This window comes from Bombina bombina, chromosome 1 (assembly GCF_027579735.1).
Source record: "Bombina bombina isolate aBomBom1 chromosome 1, aBomBom1.pri, whole genome shotgun sequence".
Lineage (NCBI taxonomy): Eukaryota > Metazoa > Chordata > Amphibia > Anura > Bombinatoridae > Bombina > Bombina bombina.
The window spans coordinates 830974515-830993945 of record NC_069499.1 but is presented as its reverse complement, the minus strand read 5'-3'; the positions used below and the strand labels follow the sequence as shown (position 1 = coordinate 830993945).

The window sequence follows — 19431 nt, the reverse complement described above, 5'->3', positions numbered from 1 at the left end:
TTTTTATTTTTTGTACTTTAGATAGTTTATTTAATTTTATTTATTTGTAGCAATTGTGTTTAATTAATTTATTGATAGTGTAGTGTTAGGTTAATTGTAGGTAATTGTAGGTAGTTTATTTAATTATTTTATTGATAGGGTAGTGTTAGGTTTAATTATATCTTAGGTTAGGATTTATTTTACAGGTAAATTTGTTATTATTTTAACTAGGTAACTATTAAATAGTTCTTAACTATTTAATAGCTATTGTACCTGGTTAAAATAATTACAAAGTTGCCTGTAAAATAAATATTAATCCTAAAATAGCTATAATATAATTATAAATTATATTGTAGCTATATTAGGATTTATTTTACAGGTAAGTATTTAGCTTTAAATAGGAATTATTTATTTAATAAGAGTTAATTTATTTCGTTAGATAAAAATTATATTTAACTTAGGGGGGTGTTAGTGTTAGGGTTAGACTTAGCTTTAGGGGTTAATACATTTATTAGAATAGCGGTGAGCTCCGGTCGGCAGATTAGGGGTTAATAATTGAAGGTAGGTGTCGGCGATGTTAGGGAGGGCAGATTAGGGGTTAATACTATTTATGATAGGGTTAGTGAGGCGGATTAGGGGTTAATAACTTTATTATAGTAGCGCTCAGGTCCGCTCGGCAGATTAGGGGTTAATAAGTGTAGGTAGGTGTCGGCGACGTTGTGGGGGGCAGATTAGGGGTTAATAAATATAACATAGGGGTCGGCGATGTTAGGGGTAGCAGATTAGGGGTACATAGGGATAACGTAGGTGGCGGCGATTTGCGGTCGGAAGATTAGGGGTTAATTATTTTAAGTAGCTTGCGGCGACGTTGTGGGGGGCAAGTTAGGGGTTAATAGATATAATACAGGGGTCGGCGGTGTTAGGGGCAGCAGATTAGGGGTACATAAGTATAACGTAGGTGGCGGTCGGCAGATTAGGGGTTAAAATTTTTAATCGAGTGGCGGCGATGTGGGGGGACCTCGGTTTAGGGGTACATAGGTAGTTTATGGGTGTTAGTGTACTTTAGGGTACAGTAGTTAAGAGCTTTATAAACCGGCGTTAGCCAGAAAGCTCTTAACTCCTGCTATTTTCAGGCGGCTGGAATCTTGTCGTTAGAGCTCTAACGCTCACTGCAGAAACGACTCTAAATACCGGCGTTAGGAAGATCCCATTGAAAAGATAGGCTACGCAAATGGCGTAGGGGGATCTGCGGTATGGAAAAGTCGCGGCTGTAAAGTGAGCGTTAGACCCTTTAATCACTGACTCCAAATACCAGCGGGCGCCCAAAACCAGCGTTAGGAGCCTCTAACGCTGGTTTTGACGGCTACCGCCGAACTCTAAATCTAGGCCTAAGGATGTCAGGGACAAGATTATAGACCTACACAAGGCTGGAATAGGCTACACGACCATTGGTGAGAAGGTGACAACAGTTGGTGCGATTATTCACAAATGGAAGAAACAAAAAATAACTGTCAATCTCCCTCGGTCTGGGGCTCCATGCAAAATCTCACCTTGTGGCGTTTCAATGATCATGAGAACATTGAGGAATCAGCCCAGAACTTACACGGGAGGATCTTGTCAATGATCTCAAGGCAGCTGGGACCATAGTCACCAAGAAAACAAATAGTAGCACACTACGCTGTGAAGGACTGAAATCCTGCAGCGCCTGCAAGGTCCCCCTGCTCAAGAAAGCACATGCACAGGCCCATCTGAAGTTTGCCAATGAACATCTGAATGATTCAGAGGAGAACTGGGTGAAAGTGTTGTGGTCAGATAAGACCACAACACTTTCACCCAGTGTTGGCATCAACTTAACTCGCCGTGTTTGAGGGAGGGGTCCTGCTGTTGTATATCTCTATATATCTGTTAATATATATACCTGCAAATCAATTTATTTAGATATATAGGTATAGATATATATTTTACATGAATAGTATCAAATTTATATAGAAATATATATTTAATAATAAAAATTACACTTTTTTCTATGTGAAGAACATAGGAATGTAAAATATTTCTAACGAGCATCGAGGGTTCATGATTTAGGGTTAGCACATATGAAGAATTACTAATCTTATATACATATATTCTATGGATTATTTAGATTTTTTAACAGTATCTATATTAATTTTTTGGAATATTTTATATGTAATATTTCAATAACCCGATGTAAGGTTAGTAATCCTTACTAATCCTTAGTAATCCTTACTAACTCGACACCGCATTATACAAACAGTGCTTATTTTGTATATAATTACAAATATTACCCTGTTATGATGGCAGAATACCTGTAAATACCCCCAGAACAAAAGCCCTGCATACACATATTTAGACATATATATGTATTTATTTATACATATTGGCCCTTTGTAGTCAAACACCTTGAATATTTGTTACCAGGTAGTGTGTGTATATACAGAGTATATATATATATATATATATATATATATTGTGTTTAGTGCAACTTTTTTTTAAATCGTTACCTTTTATGTGAGGGTTTCATTCACGCTAACCCGATAAGCATAAAATTTGATTGTGCTCTCACGATTAATATCAACTTGCAATATGCATGCTATTTTTGATGCATGCAAAAAGCTGATATTGTTTCTGCGTAACAGTTAGTTTGTCACTTGTAATCTAGCACAGTGTTGGCTATGCAAAACTGGGGAATGAGTGATTATATATCTTTTTAAACAATAACATTTTTCAAGTAGACTGCCCCTTTAAGTATTTTGGTAAAGCCCATACCAATTTGATATTAATCTCCAATGACACTATTTCCCAAATAAAGGTAAAATTTATTTATTTTGCTTACCGTCATAAAATTTGATGTTTGCTCAGACGACAGCATGCAGACCCACATAGTATGTCCCTTAAAGTCCAGCTCCACCATATCAAAGGCAACAGCTTCTGGGATAGCCAAAATGATAGCCACAGCCCAGATCAAAGTTAATTCTATTGCCTTCCAGACAGGAATCCCAATTCCTTGAATACGACTCCAGGAAGCCACTGCTCTATACCTGGAAAAATATGAGTTACATTAGAGACATTTTCTAGTTTAATTTTCATAAGAACTCCAGAAACAACTTAAAGGTGTGTCTTGTGCTGATAGAAATTAACATGTGTTAATCAAAATGTTCCACAATATTAAATTCCTATGTTAAATAAAATAGCTGTGTGAAGTTTTCAGCCCATGTAATTAAATTGTGAATATAAATATACCATTTGTGCTAGGTTTGTGCCGCATAACGAACCTTTCTGACAGGTTGGTTTCAGAGATATTGCACATTATATTTTAGCCCATGTGACTTCAACTGGGGTAGCACAAACGAATGCTATATTTGCATTCACAACAATGGGGCCGAATTATCAAGCTCCACATGGAGCTTGATGGCTCTGTTTCCAAGCGAGCCTTCAGGCTCGCTGGAAACAGCAGTTATGAAGCAACGTTCTAAAGACCACTGATCCATAACTTGTCCACCTGCTCTGAGGTCGCGGACATCAATCCGCCCGATCCTATACGATTGGGCTGATTGACACCCCCTGCTAGCATTAATGCTTGAAGAAGGTATTCTTGTTTGAAGACAAAAACAAAATTTATGCTTACCTGATAAATTTCTTTCTTTCTTGACACAGTGACTCCACGGAATCATCAATTACTGTTGGGAATATCACTCCTGGCCAGCAGGAGGAGGCAAAGAGCACCACAGCAAAGCTGTTAAGTATCACTTCCCTTCCCACACCCCCAGTAATTCGACCGAAGGAAAAGGAGAGAAACGAAATAACACAAGGTGCAGAGGTGCCTGAGGTTTATATAAAAAACTGTCTGAAAAACAGGGAGGGCCGTGTCAAGAAATAAATAAATTTATCAGGCAACCATAAATTTTGTTTTCTTTCTTAAGACACGGTGAGTCCACGGAATCATCAATTACTGTTGGGAATCAATACCCAAGCTAAAGGACACAGATGATTAGGGAGGTACAAGACATGTAACCTAAACAGAAGACACCACCGCTTGAAGAACCCTTCTCCCAAAAGAAGCCTCAGCCGAGGCAAAAGATTCAAATTGACAAAATTTGGAAAAAATATGCAAAGAAGAGCAATTGTAGCCTTGCAAGCTGATCATAAGCTTAAACTTTGAAAGCCCAAGATGAAAAGATGAAAAGACAGCCCTCGTGGAATGAACTATAACTCTCTCAGAAAACTGCAGACCAGTAATCTGAAAAACCAAACAATCAAACTTCTTCACCAGAGAAAAAGAGAAGAAGCAGTAGCTTTCTGGCTCTTCACTTTCCAGAAAAACAAACAGAGCAGAAGACTGGTGAAAATCCTAGTTGCCGGTAGAAAAAGATTAAAAGTACGCCCAACATCCAAGTCGTGTACAGACATTCCTTATAAGAATAAATAAGAAAAACATAGAGAAGGAACAACAAGATTCCGAATTAAAAGATATTCGAACAAATTACCACCTTATCTGAAAGAAAATAAGACAAATCACACTGCAAGACGAGAGTTCGAAACTCTCCGAGCAGAAAAGATAGCGGAAAGAAAGAAAACCTTCCAAAATAAAAATTAAATATCTATGGAATGCAATGGCTTAATCTTATGCCTGCTGCAATACACAAAAAAAACAAAGGTAAGGCTTCAATAGGAGCAACAGACTAAAATACAGGCCTGAAACTAACCAGGACTTGACAAAAAGAATACACATCCGGAATATCCGCTAGACACATGTAACAAGAGAAATGCAGAAATCTGACTCTGCCAGACACTGACAACCCTTCTCCAGACCTACCTGGAGAAAAGAGAAAATCCTAGGAATCCTGACCCTACTTCCAAGAGTAGCCCTTGGATTCTCACCAATAAGGTATTCCCGTCATACCTTATGTTAAACATACCAGTACCAGGCTTGTGATCCTGAATCAAGGTCACATTGACCACTGCAGAAAAACCACGCATAGACAAAACTAAGCATTCAAAACACTAAAAAGAGAGCCTTAGAGAAAATAAGTTTGGATGAAAGAAGGACCCTGATTGGAATGTCCATCCTCAAAAACAACCTTCAAGGTATAAGAGATTACATCTCAACAAAGGCTGCATATCAGGACAGCTTGCTGATCTCCCGACCTCTAAACGTACCTAGGAAACTAGTCGTACTGCCAACTGATCCGACTCCAGTACCCCCTAGAAGAGGGATAATCTGGAGAGACCTCCAGAAAGAGCGCCCGGATAAAAAGTCTGACTTCTCAAGAAGTCCGCTCCCAGTATTCTCTCCTGGAATGAATAGAAAATAAACAGCAATTGTGAGCGTCCGCCCACTGACCCCAATCATGGCTAAAGAATGCTAGGTTCCTCCCAGGTGGTTGATGCAAACTACTGAGGTGAAATTGTCAAACTAGAACCTGATAAACTCGGCTAAGGAAAACTGATCAACAAAACATTGCATATTGATCTAAACTCCAAGATGGAAATAGGGAAAACAGACTCCTTCTGAGTCCAAAGTCCCTAGCCCAACAGGCTGGCGACCGTGGGCACTATCACCCAGTAAGGTCTCCTCCTGAAAAAAACTATCTTCCAAGACGGAGTCACCTGAACCCCGTACTACTATCCGAGCATGCATAACAGCAGAACTCTCTCGGATGGAAAAAAGCAAAAGGACGATTTCCAACAAAAAGACCATCTACCTCCATACCTTAAGCCACTGAAGGCCTAATAGAAATGTAGAAAGAGGCAAGATGGAAAATCCTTGATTTTCTGACCTCTTGTCAGAAAAAAATTCAGAGATAGGGAAATTATTATGGTCACTAAGAAAAACTACTCCTGTAGTTGGAACAAGGGAACTCATCGTCATATTCACTTCCCATCCATGGGAACAAAGAAAAGACAACAAGATCCCAATATGTTGTCCAGGAAGGGCGCCAAACTTAAAGTGTTTGACAGAATGACAAAACTCAGGAGCTTGAAGATACGCGTCCTCCAGGTCTATGATCATCATGAACTGTCCCTCTTAGACCAAAGCAAGAATCAAACCAAATGATTAAATTTTGAAGAATGGTACACTGAGAAAAACTAGTTGAGACACTTAAGGTCTAAGCTATGACGAAACCATGAACACAATGAATAGAATCCTAGACCCTGTTGCCTTACACAAAACTGGGCTATCACTCCCAGGGAAAAAGGATCCCAAAAACAATTAAAACACCTCTCTGTTATCTGGTCCGCAGATAAAACTGAGAGATGGAATCTGCGCCTGGGAGTAAGGGTTAGATTCTATTTACTAACCCTGAGGCACTAAGTCCGCAGTCTATCCGGGACATCTTGTACCCATGTTTGAAGAAAACCAGAGGGCATCGGCCTCCCAATAGTTCCTGTATTGAAGGCAAACCCTTCATGCCAAGTTAGACTAAGCTGCAGGTTTCTACTCTGACATCCTTCTGGTGGTAGAAAACAAACCTTTTCCAACCGAATATCAGAAATATATCTCTTAGATCAGGATCAAACAAGGTCTTACCCTTGTAAGGAAGCACCAGAAATCTGGACTCAGAAGAAAAATCTAAGAGTATTTTGAAAGTGTGAGGCCTAACTCACGGTCAGATTATGAAACTGACTTGCTACACAACGCCCGGCGGGCTAGCACAGCAAAGCCAGATAACTTAGCCTTGCACTGAAGGCAAAGAGATTGACTGGGGTGTGTGGGGAGGGAAGTGATACTTAACAGCTTTGCTGTGGTGCCCTTTGCCTCCTCCTGCTGGCCAGGAGTGATATTTCCAACAGTAATTGATGATTCCGTACACACACCGTGTCTTAAGAATGAAAGAGCCATTCCGATTTGGCTAGTTATATTATACTTTCAAAAAAAAAAATTCAGTTCAAGTGCTGTAGAATATTTCTGATATTCTCAGATTTTTCAGAAATGCAGTGTAATGTGATCAGCATATGTTGGTAGAGGCAGTGGCTTATATGTAGCTCAAGTTTAAGTTTTTGTGACCCCATTGCTTTGCTTCATGAATATTGCATTGTATTATGACTATACTTTCCAGATGGACTGTTCAATGTAGCATCTTAGCTCATCATGTGCTCTTGTGAAACTGTGGCTTGAAGCTCATTCTACAAGAGTGGTTTCCTCATGTTAGTGGCAGAAATACCTATGCAAAGCAACCATTTAGAATTCTCCTCTAATGTGTATGAAGCTACTTACCAAATATACAAGACATGTTCTCCATTCTCTACTATATACATTTTGTATTATAACTTGTATCTACTAGAGTGTGATGAGATAAATGGAAAGTAAATAGTATTTTCCCAAATTTTCTTTTCTTGGCTGATGCTCGGGTAGCACCCACAAAGCTCACGTTAATTACTGTTTTTTTAACAAAGATTGTTGTAACAGAAAAGGGAGAAGGCTTATAGCATAAAGAAAAGATGATATTTCAGTCACTGGGTTTCTGTCTTGCCCTTATTTAGTGACACCAGCCAAGATTTGGAAATGTTACATTCATTTAAAGGGACAGTAAACACCTTGTTATTTATGTTGTGTTGTTATAGAACAAAATATTAGCCAAATATTATTTTTTTTTACTGCAACTATTAACAATAGTCAAGTTCCACCCTTCATTTGCCTTATTTGGAGAAGCCAATCTGGGCTTTAGTCGACAACAAGGCTTAGCTATGACTTTAATGTTAATATCAACTACATTGATTAGCAGTTGTTATCTCATAAAGCCAATAAAGGAAATATATATAGTGGAGTTAGCATTGAGAGGTCAACAGGGTGTAGTTTAAGTTCTGGGAATTAAAAATTGCTCAATTTTCAGATCTAAATAATATGAAAAGGAGGGAAAATAAATAATAATCATTATACATAACTAAACATGTTATATACAAATCACAGGCTGTTTACTGTCCCTTGAATTTCTTTTTGCAATCTCAATACACAGATACTAAACTCGTTTTATTTTGTGGTTTACATTTTAGTACTATGGCTTCCATAACCAAAAGAAAGATTGTTTTTTTAATGTAATTTTGCTACATTTTATGTTAGAATTTCCATGTTTTCTGCAATGTTTGCCGATGTCTAAAGCGATGCTCCAATCTCACTATTTAACCCTACCTACTATGTTTCTGTTCCTGCTACAGATAAGTGCATTTAACAATTGGCTTTTGGTTGGCAAGTGGGCTGTTTTTTACTCTTGAATATTTCTCAAGATGCAGAGTATCCTGGTACACTTACTATGGGCCAGATTACAAGTGGAGTGGTATTTAATAATCCTGCTCAAGTGCTAACTCTGCTAGAAGTTAGTATTTTCTGCACGTCGAGTATCGCTCGTATTACAGGTTGAAAGTAAACAGTTTTCGTTTGTGCACTAACCCAATGCACGTAAAAAGCGAAACTTAGATTATTGCGTGTGCGATAATATTGCCCTATGGAAGTCAATGGAGCAAAAAAAGTTGGGAAAAAACACACTACTCGCGTGCAAACCTGATTGCATATTCTCAAGTATACTAATCCAACATGAAAATATGAATATTTCACATTCCAATGTTCTTCATATAGCAGAATATGTTCTGTTTATTCATAAATACATATTTCTATATATGTCTGAAGTTTTTTGTTACAATATATATCTACCTATTTACAGTATATATATATATACTGTATATATATTTATATATATATATACATATATATATATATATATATATATATATATATATATATATAAAATGTCTATTTAAAAATACATAGAACATATTCCCCTATGTGCAGAACATTGGAATGTGAAATATTTACAGTAAATACATAGTTAAACATTGTATTAAAGGGACAATCTAGTCAAAATTAAACTTTCATGATTAAAATAGGGCATGCAATTTTAAACAACTTTCCAATTGACGTTTATCATCAAATTTGCTTTGTTCCCTTGGTGGTATTTTTGAAAAGCTAAACCTATGTAGGCTCACACTGATTTCTAAACCGTTGAAAACCACCGCTCAGAGCATTTTGAAAGTTTTTCACAGTTAGACAGTACTAGTTAATGTGTGTCATATATATATGTAATCACAGAGGTAAAACATATATTAATATAACTGTGTTGGTTATGCAAAACTGGGGAATGGGTAATAAAGGGATTATCTACATTTTTAAACAATAAAAATTCTGGCGTAGACTGTCCCTTTAAATATGAATATTGCATAAATATGATTTTTCATGTTTACATCTACTTAACTGCAAAGGGCTCCAATGCACTTATATATATATATATATATATATATATATATATATATATATATATATATATATATGTCGATATGTGTGTACATATGTAGTTATATGTTTATATGTCTGTAAATACATATATATATATATATATATATATATATATATATATACACATATAAATACATAAATACATATGTGCACACATATAGACATATAAGTGCATTGGAGCCCTTTGCAGTTAAGTAGATGAAAACATGAAAATTCACACACACACACACACACATATATATATATATATATATATATATATATATATATATATATATATATATATATATATATATATACAAACTCACCGGCCACTATATTAGGTACACCTGTTCAATTGCTTGGTAACACAAATTGCTAATCAGCTAATTACATGGTAGCAACTCAATGCATTTAGGCATCTAGATGTGGTGAAAACAACTTGCTGAAGTTCAAACTGAGCATCAGAATGGGGAAGAAAGGGGATTTAAGTGACTTTGAACGTGGCATGGTTGTTGGTGCCAGACAGGCTAGTCTGAGTATTTCAAAAACTGCTGATCTACTGGGATTTTCACGCACAATCATCTCCAGGGAATGGTCTGAAAAAGAGTAAATATCCAGTGAGCGGCAGTTGTGTGGACGACAATGCCTTGTTGATGTCAGAGGTCAGAGGAGAATGGGCAGACTGGTACGAGATGATAGAAAGGCAACAGTAACTCAAATAACCACTCTTTACAACCAAGATATGCAGAATACCATCTCTAAATGCACAACACATTGAACCTTGAAGCAGATGGGCTACAGCAGCAGAAGACCACACAGGGTGTTGCTCCTGTCAGCTAAGAACAGGAAACTGAGGCTACAATTCGCACAAGCTCACCAAAATTGGAAAATAGAAGATTGAAAAAATGTTGCCTGGTCTGATGAGTCTCGATTTCAGCTGCGACATTCAGATGGTAGGATCAGAATTTGGTGTAAATAACATGAAAGCATGGATCCATCCTGCCTTGTATCAAAGGTTCAGGCTGGTGGTGGTGGTATAATGGTGTGGGGGATATTTTCTTTGCACACTTTGGGCCCCTTAGTACCAACTGAGCATCGTTTAAACGCCATGGCCTACCTGAGTATTGTTGCTGACCATGTCCATCCCTTTATGACTACAATGTACCCATCTTCTGATGGCTACTTCCAGCAGGATAATACACCATGTTAAAATGCTCAAATCATCTCAAACTGGTTTCTTGAACATGCCAATGAGTTCACTGTACTCCAATGGCCTCCACAGTCACCAGATCTCAAACCAATAGAACACATTTGGGATGTAGTGGAACGGGAGATTTGCATCATGGATTTGCAGAAGAATTAAGGCAGATCTGAAGGCAAAAGGGGGTCCAACCTGGTACTAGCAAGGTGTACCTAATAAGGTGGCCGGTGAGTGTGTGTGTGATATATATATGTATATATATATATATATATATATATATATATATATACACAAACACACATACATATATATATTTAGACATGTATATGTATGTATCGCTATGTTAAAGCCTTTTAGTTGCCTTTTTTTCCTAACACTTGAGACCTCATATCTTTGAGCCCTTATAACTTTTGTGTGCAATATTCTTTTTATTCATTATTATTAGATAGTGTTATTAAGAGTGCAACTATACTTTGTAATGTATTTTGTATGTGTCTTGTGCAACTTTTTTGTTTTGCTAAACAGTTAACCAAAGTTCTGACGACACAGTAATCATTGTAGCATAAATCGCAATTGCGCTCAAGCAATTGCGTTTACTTTCAACTTGTAATACCAGTGATGAAACTGACGAGCGCAAACTCCTGCTATAAATCCCTTATCCGCCTCGTGCAAACGTCTGTGCTCCACTTGTAATCTGGCCCTATATGCACTGCAGGAGGTAAAATGGATAATTGGGAAAATATTAAAGGGGAAACAATATTAGTGTATACTGTCCCTTTAAGTGTGGTCTAGAATGATCCAGGAGGTCAAGGGATATGGACAATTCAGGAGTCCACTATTTTAAAATAATGTTTTTGACAACAGAATGTGTTTCCTAGTCTAAAGTTCAAGGATCCTCAATTACTTCTGTTTAAAACCAGCAGTATATAACTGCATTTGCTTATGATAGCCCTCGTGGGAATATATGTACTAGGCCTAACACTCAGAAGCTTGTTGCATGCTCAGGTAAACAGAGAACCTATTGCAACTCTTTGGAACCACCTAAGCTACTAAACTTTTTATCCAGAAGAATTGTTTTGTCACATTTTTTTTTAATTTCAGAGAAATGGAGATGTACGGAAATAGATCTCATGGTGTCAAAGGGAGAATGGAAACTGTCCAGCTGCTAAGGAAGAAGCAAGGAACTCTCATACGTTTGCCATAAACATGATGGAGCAACAGGTATTCCTGTAAGCTTTACACTAACATACACTTCCTTTAACAAAGCTGTATTGACAGTTTTAACAGCCATTTTCATGCAGAAATATCACATTAGCCCTTTAGTTCATAATAGAATGTTACAGAATGAGTTACTGTGATAGAATGTTACAGAATGAGTTACTATGATAGAATGTTACAGAATGAATTACGGTGATATAATGTTACAGAATGAGTTACTGTGATAGAATGTTACGGAAGGAGTTAATGTGATAGAATGTTACAGAATGAGTTACTGTGATAGAATGTTACAGAATGAGTTACTGTGATAGAATGTTACAGAATGAGTTACTGTGATAGAATGTTACAGGATGAGTTACTGTGATAGAATGTTACAGGATGAGTTACTGTGATAGAATGTTACAGAATGAGTTACTGTGATAGAATGTTACAGAATGAGTTACTGTGATAGAATGTTACAGGATGAGTTACTGTGATAGAATGTTACAGGATGAGTTACTGTGATAGAATGTTACAGAATGAGTTACTGTGATAGAATGTTACAGAATGAGTTACTGTGATAGAATGTTACAGAATAAGTTACTGTGATAGAATGCTACAGAATGAGTTACTGTGATAGAATGTTACAGGATGAGTTACTGTGATAGAATGTTACAGAGTGAATTACTGTGATAGAATGTTACAGAATGAGTTACTGTGATAGAATGTTACAGAATAAGTTACTGTGCTTTTTAAAAATGTTTCTGAGCTCAATAAAACCAATTTTTTTTCCTGTGTAAATTGTCCCTATCAACTAATGACAAGTAGCATCCGAGGACTGTTTTCTTCTGTTAATTCAACATTTAATTTAAGCAGCTTTTACTTTTTGTATTCAACATTTTTTCTTACACATAATAACAATGACTTTTGTTATTCAGGTGCTGTAACCCTTTGAATATGAAGATAGATAAACACACATAAACTATGTGTCTTTAAAGTTATTAACCAATAACTTAAAAGGAAAATGTTTTTGTGGCTTTAGCCCAAACCGTTAAGAGTTTGGTGTTTTATCTACTTTGTTTCTTCTGAAGGTGGATAGCTACCAACATATTATTTACAATATTGAGGTTTCTTTAGTCTGCCTGAATCCAAGGAAAGCTCAAGAGGTTCTGATGTAAAGGTTTTGTATAGTTAAAATGTATAATTAAAATCAAATATGCTAATTTACAAGTTATATTTATTTCTGATCCTTATTGGTTATGAGTTCAAGAAGAATATATATATATCTTGGCCTGGTCTTTTTCTGAGACACATGAACTTTGTCAATATTATTTCATCTATCACTCAAGATACTGTAGGTCTTTGTTTGGCTAAACATGAACTAACACTGGTATGAATGTTATATAATGGAAGCTTGTAGACCCCAGTGAAGACTTCTGGGAGGGTTAAACCTACTACAAGAAAGGACATAACGATATACCCACTATTACTGAATATGATTCTGCTTCAAGTGTGAATTAATGGATTTATGAGTAGGTGCATATCTTGAGTTTATCTTGAGTTAATAAAATAGTTCTATATTTGTTACTTCATCTTTTATGCTGTTTCTTGTAAAAAATAAAATGTACTTTTCCAAAAAACTTAAAGGGACACTGTACCCAAAATATTTCTTTCATGATTCAGATTGAGCATGAAATTTTAAGCAACTTTCTAATTTACTCCTATTATCAAATTTTCTTCATTCTCTTGGTATCTTTATTTAAAATGCAAGAATGTAAGTTTAGATGCCGGACCATTTTTGGTGAACAACCTGGGTTGTCCTTGCTGATTGGTGGATAAATTCATCCACCAATAAAAAATTGCTGTCCAGAGTACTGAACCCAAAAAAAGCATAGATGCCTTCTTTTTCAAACAAAGATAGCAAGAGAAGAAAGAAAAATTGATAATAGGAGTAAATTAGAAAGTTGCTTAAAATTGCATGCTCTTTCTGAATTACAAAACAAAATTTTTGGGTTCAGTGTCCCTTTAATCATTTGTAAGATTTCAAATATTTTGCAACCCTGTTTAAAAAACGTAAAACAATTATATATAAATACTGTCCTTATGGATTCTATGATTTGTTCAATATTACAAATTAGAACGTAGTCAAAGATAAAACGTTCTGTGAAGTGTCACTGGCATTTGAGGTTAGAACCCACAAATGTACAACTTCTTAGATGAACTATAAAATGTATACCCATTTCATGAACAACGTAAAATAAAATAAAATTCACTGGCATCAGTTATGTAAGTATTTGGAAAATAGGTCATCTTTTGTATTTGGGAGTTACCTGTCTATGCTGAGGGCACAAAGGCTCAGCACAGTGACTCCAACCGATGCCTTCTGTATAAATGGAACCAGCTTGCACATGTGCACTCCAAACGGCCAGTCCTCAGCCAGAAGCTGCAGAAACACAGAGATATTGTTTAAATTACACAATATATTTTTACAACATTCAGTATTGACTTTAAAAAGAAAAATAGATTTCAATTAACTCAAGTTTTCTCTTTGTATAAAACAATTTTAAACTTTAAGAAATGTTTTATTATTAACACAGTTTGTGTATAAGAAACTATAAATGCAAAAAATATATTTTAAAAGTTTAAGATTGATGGATAAGTAAAGTATTTACAGTTATCTGTAGAGTTTTAAGGGAATGTTACCCTTAAAGGGACATGACACCCAGAATGTTTCTTTCTTGATTCAGATAGAGAATAGAATTTTAAACAACTTTCCAATTTACTTCTATTATCTAATGTGCTTCATTCCCTTGGTATCGTTTGTAAAAAAAAAAAAAGCTGCAATGCACTAATGGGAGCTAGTTAAAGGGTCAGGAAACCCCACAATTGTCTTTCATGATTTGGATAAAACATACAATTTTATACAACTTTCCAATTTACTTACATTATGAAACGTGCTTTGTTTTCTTGTTATCCTTTGCTGAAAGAACAGCATTATACTACTGACAACTAGCTGAACACATCTAGTTAGCCAATCACAAGAGACAAATGTGTGCAGGTACCAATTAGCAGCAGCTCCCACTAGTGTATTCTTTTTCAACAAGGGATACCAAGAGAACAAAGAACATTTGAAAATAGAACTAAATTTAAAAGTTTCTTTAAATTACATGCTCTATTGGAATCATGCAAGTTTAATTGTGATGTTCCTATCCCTTCAATACATTGGTTTGAGCCAATAACAATAGGTATATATGTGCAGCCACCAATCATTAGCTCCTGAGCCTTCCTATGTATATTTTCCAACAAGGAGATAACAAAAGAAAATTGAATAATAGAAGTAAATTGGAAGGTTGTTTAAAATCACATGCTCTATCTGAATCATGAAAGAAAAAAATTGGGTTTCATGTCCCTTTAACAGAGAGATGTTTCCATTGCCAAAAAAGTCTGAAGATAAAGTCATATGGTTAAGACATTTCCCTGTTCTGTTAAAATACTAAAGACAATAATTTATCAATTGTGAAAATACCAAATCAGCAGTATCATCACCTTATACATTTCTGTAAATACTCTATTTTAATGTTTATAACTAGGGTTGCCATCTTGGCCATGTTTTCCTGGACACTTATGAGTTACACATGCTGCAGGGTGTACAGAGGGAAACATACATTAAAGAGACACCAAACCCTAAAAAAATTACTTCATGATTCAGGTAGAGCATGCAATTTTAAACATTATTCCAATTTACTTCTATTATCGAATTTACTTCGTTATTCACATATCCCTTGTTGAAGAAATAGCAATGCACATGGGTGAGCCAATCACACAAGGAATCTATGTGCAGCAACCAATTAGCAGCTACTGAGCCTATATAGATATGCTTTTCAGCAAAGTGACTCACATGACACTAAGATCTATAAGACTAGTGTTTGTTTTTTTCAGGCTACACTGAAATGCTTAATTAATGGGACAGTAACTTTGAGATGTCAATATTACTTTTTATGTGTTTGATCCTTGGGTTAATAAACCTATTTTACTAACAAATTAAAGAAAAGGTACCTTGTATGCATTGACGGGAATAGCGATGAGGATGTAGAAGAGGTCTCCAAGAGCAAGACTAGCAATTAGAACGTTGGGTCCATTCCTCATACACTTGTTCTTGTATATTATTCTTAGCAACGTAGAATTTCCAACAATTCCCACAATAAAGATAACACAAGATAGGATTGTAGTGACATATTTGAAAGCATGTCTGATTACCGCTCGGGATGTGCATGGTGGTGGTAATGGCATCCGAGGTGGCATATATCTTATGTCCATATCTGATAAGTTTGCAGAGTTTTGGTCAATGTCCATTTGTAGAAGAAGATGAGATTGTTCTGGTTCTAGAGTGTTGGATGGTACAGAACTTTCTTTTATATTATTTGGTGTTTGTGAATCCTGGCAACCAACTCCAAGAAACAGGCATGAAACCCAAATAATAAATAAAGGAGACATTCTTCTGTTGTAGGGTAATCAGAACAAACAGTTCAGTTTCCAGCAAATATTAGTCCTGCAATGAAAATAAAATGATGAACACATTAATAATTTGTTCTATAGTAATATTAAGAGTAAATGATCAGCCATACAAAAAGCACACAGAATTTTTGAAAGAGACAGATATGTTTAGAGCACAGATATTTATTTTACACAAAAGGCAACATTTCAGATATCAAACATGTTAATGCATTAATATGAATGGCAGATTTTTTTTTTAATTAATAAGACACCTTAGTAGGTTGTACTAGTTGTGAGATATGATAGACACATATTGATATGATACACACTTCTAAAATAATTATATATTTATAATATATATATATATATATATATATATATATAAAAATATATATATATATATATATTAAATAATTGACAAAAAAAACAATTTATATAATATACTTGCTTAACACATATAAATATGATACAAACTTCTAAAATAATAATGATATATTTATAATATGTATGTGTATATATATATATTTATATAAAATTTATATTAAAGGGACACTGAACCCAAAATTTTTCTTTCATGATTCAGATTGAGCACGACATTTTAAGCAACTTTCTAATTTACTCCTATTATCAAATTTTCTTCATTCTCTTGGTATTTTTATTTGAAATGCAAGAATGTAAGTTTAGATGCCGGCCCATTTGTGGTGAACAACCTGGGTTGTCCTTGCTGATTGGTGGATACATTCATCCACCAATAAAAAAGTGCTGTCCAGAATACTGAAACCAAGAAAAAGCTTAGATGCCTTCTTTTTCAAATAATGATAGCAAGAGAACGAAGAAAAATTGATAATAGGAGTAAATTAGAAAGTTGCTTAAGATTGCATGCTCTTTCTGAATTACAAAAGAAAAAATTTGGGTTCAGTGTCCCTTTAAATTATAGACAGACAAACCCGTGAAAGTCAATCCTGGCATTTTTGAAACGCTAGGATTGACTATTGAAACTAATAAAGGGGACTTTCATTCATGAAGTATAAGATACTTCTTGTAGAAAGCTCCTTTATTTGTTTCAGCCGATCACCATTCTTAGCTGCTAACAAAGCCCACGGTAAAAAAATTTTTTGCTAAGAGGTGACGTTTTCACCTCTTAGCAAATAGCAGTGCGGTAAATCGGGCTCTTATGGGCGCCAAGCCGTATATACCGCATGGCTATTGGCTAAAAGGTGAAAACATCACCTCTCTAGCAAACAACGATCTGCTGTGGGCTTCCTTAACAGCTCAGAACGGCAATCGCTTGAAACAAATTAAGGAGCTTTCTGCATGAGGTATCTTATACTTCATGAATTAAAGTCCCCTTTATTTGTTTCAACAGTCAATCCTAGCGTTTCAAAAATGCTACGATTGACTTTCACTTTAACACAAAAAAAGATGATACACACTTCTAAAATAATGATGCATTTATAAAATATATATATTTATATTTATATTAAATTATAGACAGACAAACCCGGCTTAATCCAATTTATATAGGTTAAAATGTATCATGATAATAGGAAATGAGACCTGACTATGTCTTTCTATTTACCAAAATGTATCTGTTTGTGCATATTGTGTATTATAAATATGTTAAATGCCACCAGTTGCAGATAAAGACCACCACAAAATTCCTTGGGCTAATATAAAAGTAGTTAACTAGGAGTATAGTATATTAAATTGGTGACCTTTTTCACCTTAGGCATTCTTAATTTGACGTATGTGTCTCATATTTGAAGATAAAAACTTGATGGCAATATACTTTTATACACAGTTGTGTGTATACAAAAGTACAATGAAAAACGTGTTTTTATGATACACCATGTCAGTCTATTATTTGTTTTTTTTATTTTATTGATGACAGTGCTAAATGGTAATATTACACTTTTACTTCCGACAATCTACACCCCAAGTCAATAAAACCTTTAATTGTAATATGAACTGTGACAAGAAACCTTTTTTTTAATCTCAGCACTTGACACTTTTAAATATTGTGCTGTGTGTTAAAGTTTTTTGAAGTTTTTTTTATAAATAGTAGATACATTTGTTCATACTAAGTAAACTGAGGAGGGGTCTAAGAAAAATCTGTATAGATTTTATGTATACTAGTGGAATATTTATTGTAATATAAACAAACATCAAAATGGTGTAAAAAATACACAGAGTAGCGCTATATACGTTGATAAAATATCAATTAAAATATATAACAGTATATTAAAAATATATATTTTAAAACATATAAATGTGAGACAAGAAAAATAAAAAATAATGAATGATAATAAATAAGAATAAAAACCAGATAGAAAAAGATCCAAATAACAATAGGCTAAAAGGTAAAAGCCTCAGACTTTAAATGCACTAACAAATGAAAGTCAATGTCCCAGGTGGTGAGAAAAGTTCAAATGTAGGTCTCGTCCAATACTTACTACCGAGAATTGTAGAATCCGACTGCTCCTCTTAACATGGTAGCTCCAAATGACCCACCAGAAAATCTTAAAATGCAAAAAACGGAGAAGAGCGCAAACTCGATTAAAATGTAGAGTAAAGACTCTTTTGACCCTGTGAGGCTTCCGTAGATCCTCGTCTGAGTTAGGATCTATTGGTTAGAGCCGAGGGTGTGTGTCTTTTTGAACACTTGTAGCGGGCTCACTGGATTCCTTAGTAGCGGTGGTTAACCATTTGGATATTCAATTGGATATTGGATTTTGACTATCCTTCTCCAATACACGGAACCACTTTGGACTGGAAAACCGGGAGTCAAGCTTTACATATCTGGCACCAGTGTTACTATTCTGTGAAGTGCTGTTTTTTTTTTTAATATCTTGTGAGTTGCTTTATTTAGCGTGTGTATTTCTATTAAAAGTCCTTACTCTACATTTGAATCGAGTTTGTGCTCTTCTCCGTTTTTTGCAAATTTATTGTAATATGATAGGTATTAATAGTTTTAACTGAACTAATTTTTTTTTGTTACTACTGTGGGAGAGGGTTTATTGTTTAGGATTAGCATTGGTTGATGACTGCTTTTTTTTTTTTTTTTGACGGGGGTCATGTATGGGAAGAATAGGTGATAAATTGTGGTAGGGGTATAGGCTTTAGTGCCAGAAATAGAGTAGGAGCTGTGGTCAGATAATTGGATGAGTCTGAAATGGTTGGTTTACTAACATTGGTGTTGGTTTTGTTGAGGTTTAATTGAGGCACGGGTCATGCTGAGGATAAATTGTAATTGAGGATCTGTGTTAGGTTC

At 35.2% G+C, this 19431-nt stretch overlaps 1 protein-coding gene across 1 annotated transcript in view; it reads right to left on the bottom strand.

The window, feature by feature from the left end:
• The window catches only part of LOC128646029 (endothelin receptor type B), a 74660-nt gene that overhangs the window by 34933 nt on the left and 20296 nt on the right, over positions 1-19431 (bottom strand). The window contains exons 2-4 of the mRNA XM_053699435.1: positions 15723-16215; positions 13997-14109; positions 2834-3038 (exon numbers count right to left, since the gene is read on the bottom strand). Coding sequence (XP_053555410.1) covers positions 2834-3038; positions 13997-14109; positions 15723-16160 — 756 coding nt within the window. The 5' untranslated portion in view covers positions 16161-16215. The remainder of the gene's footprint in view (positions 1-2833; positions 3039-13996; positions 14110-15722; positions 16216-19431) is intronic.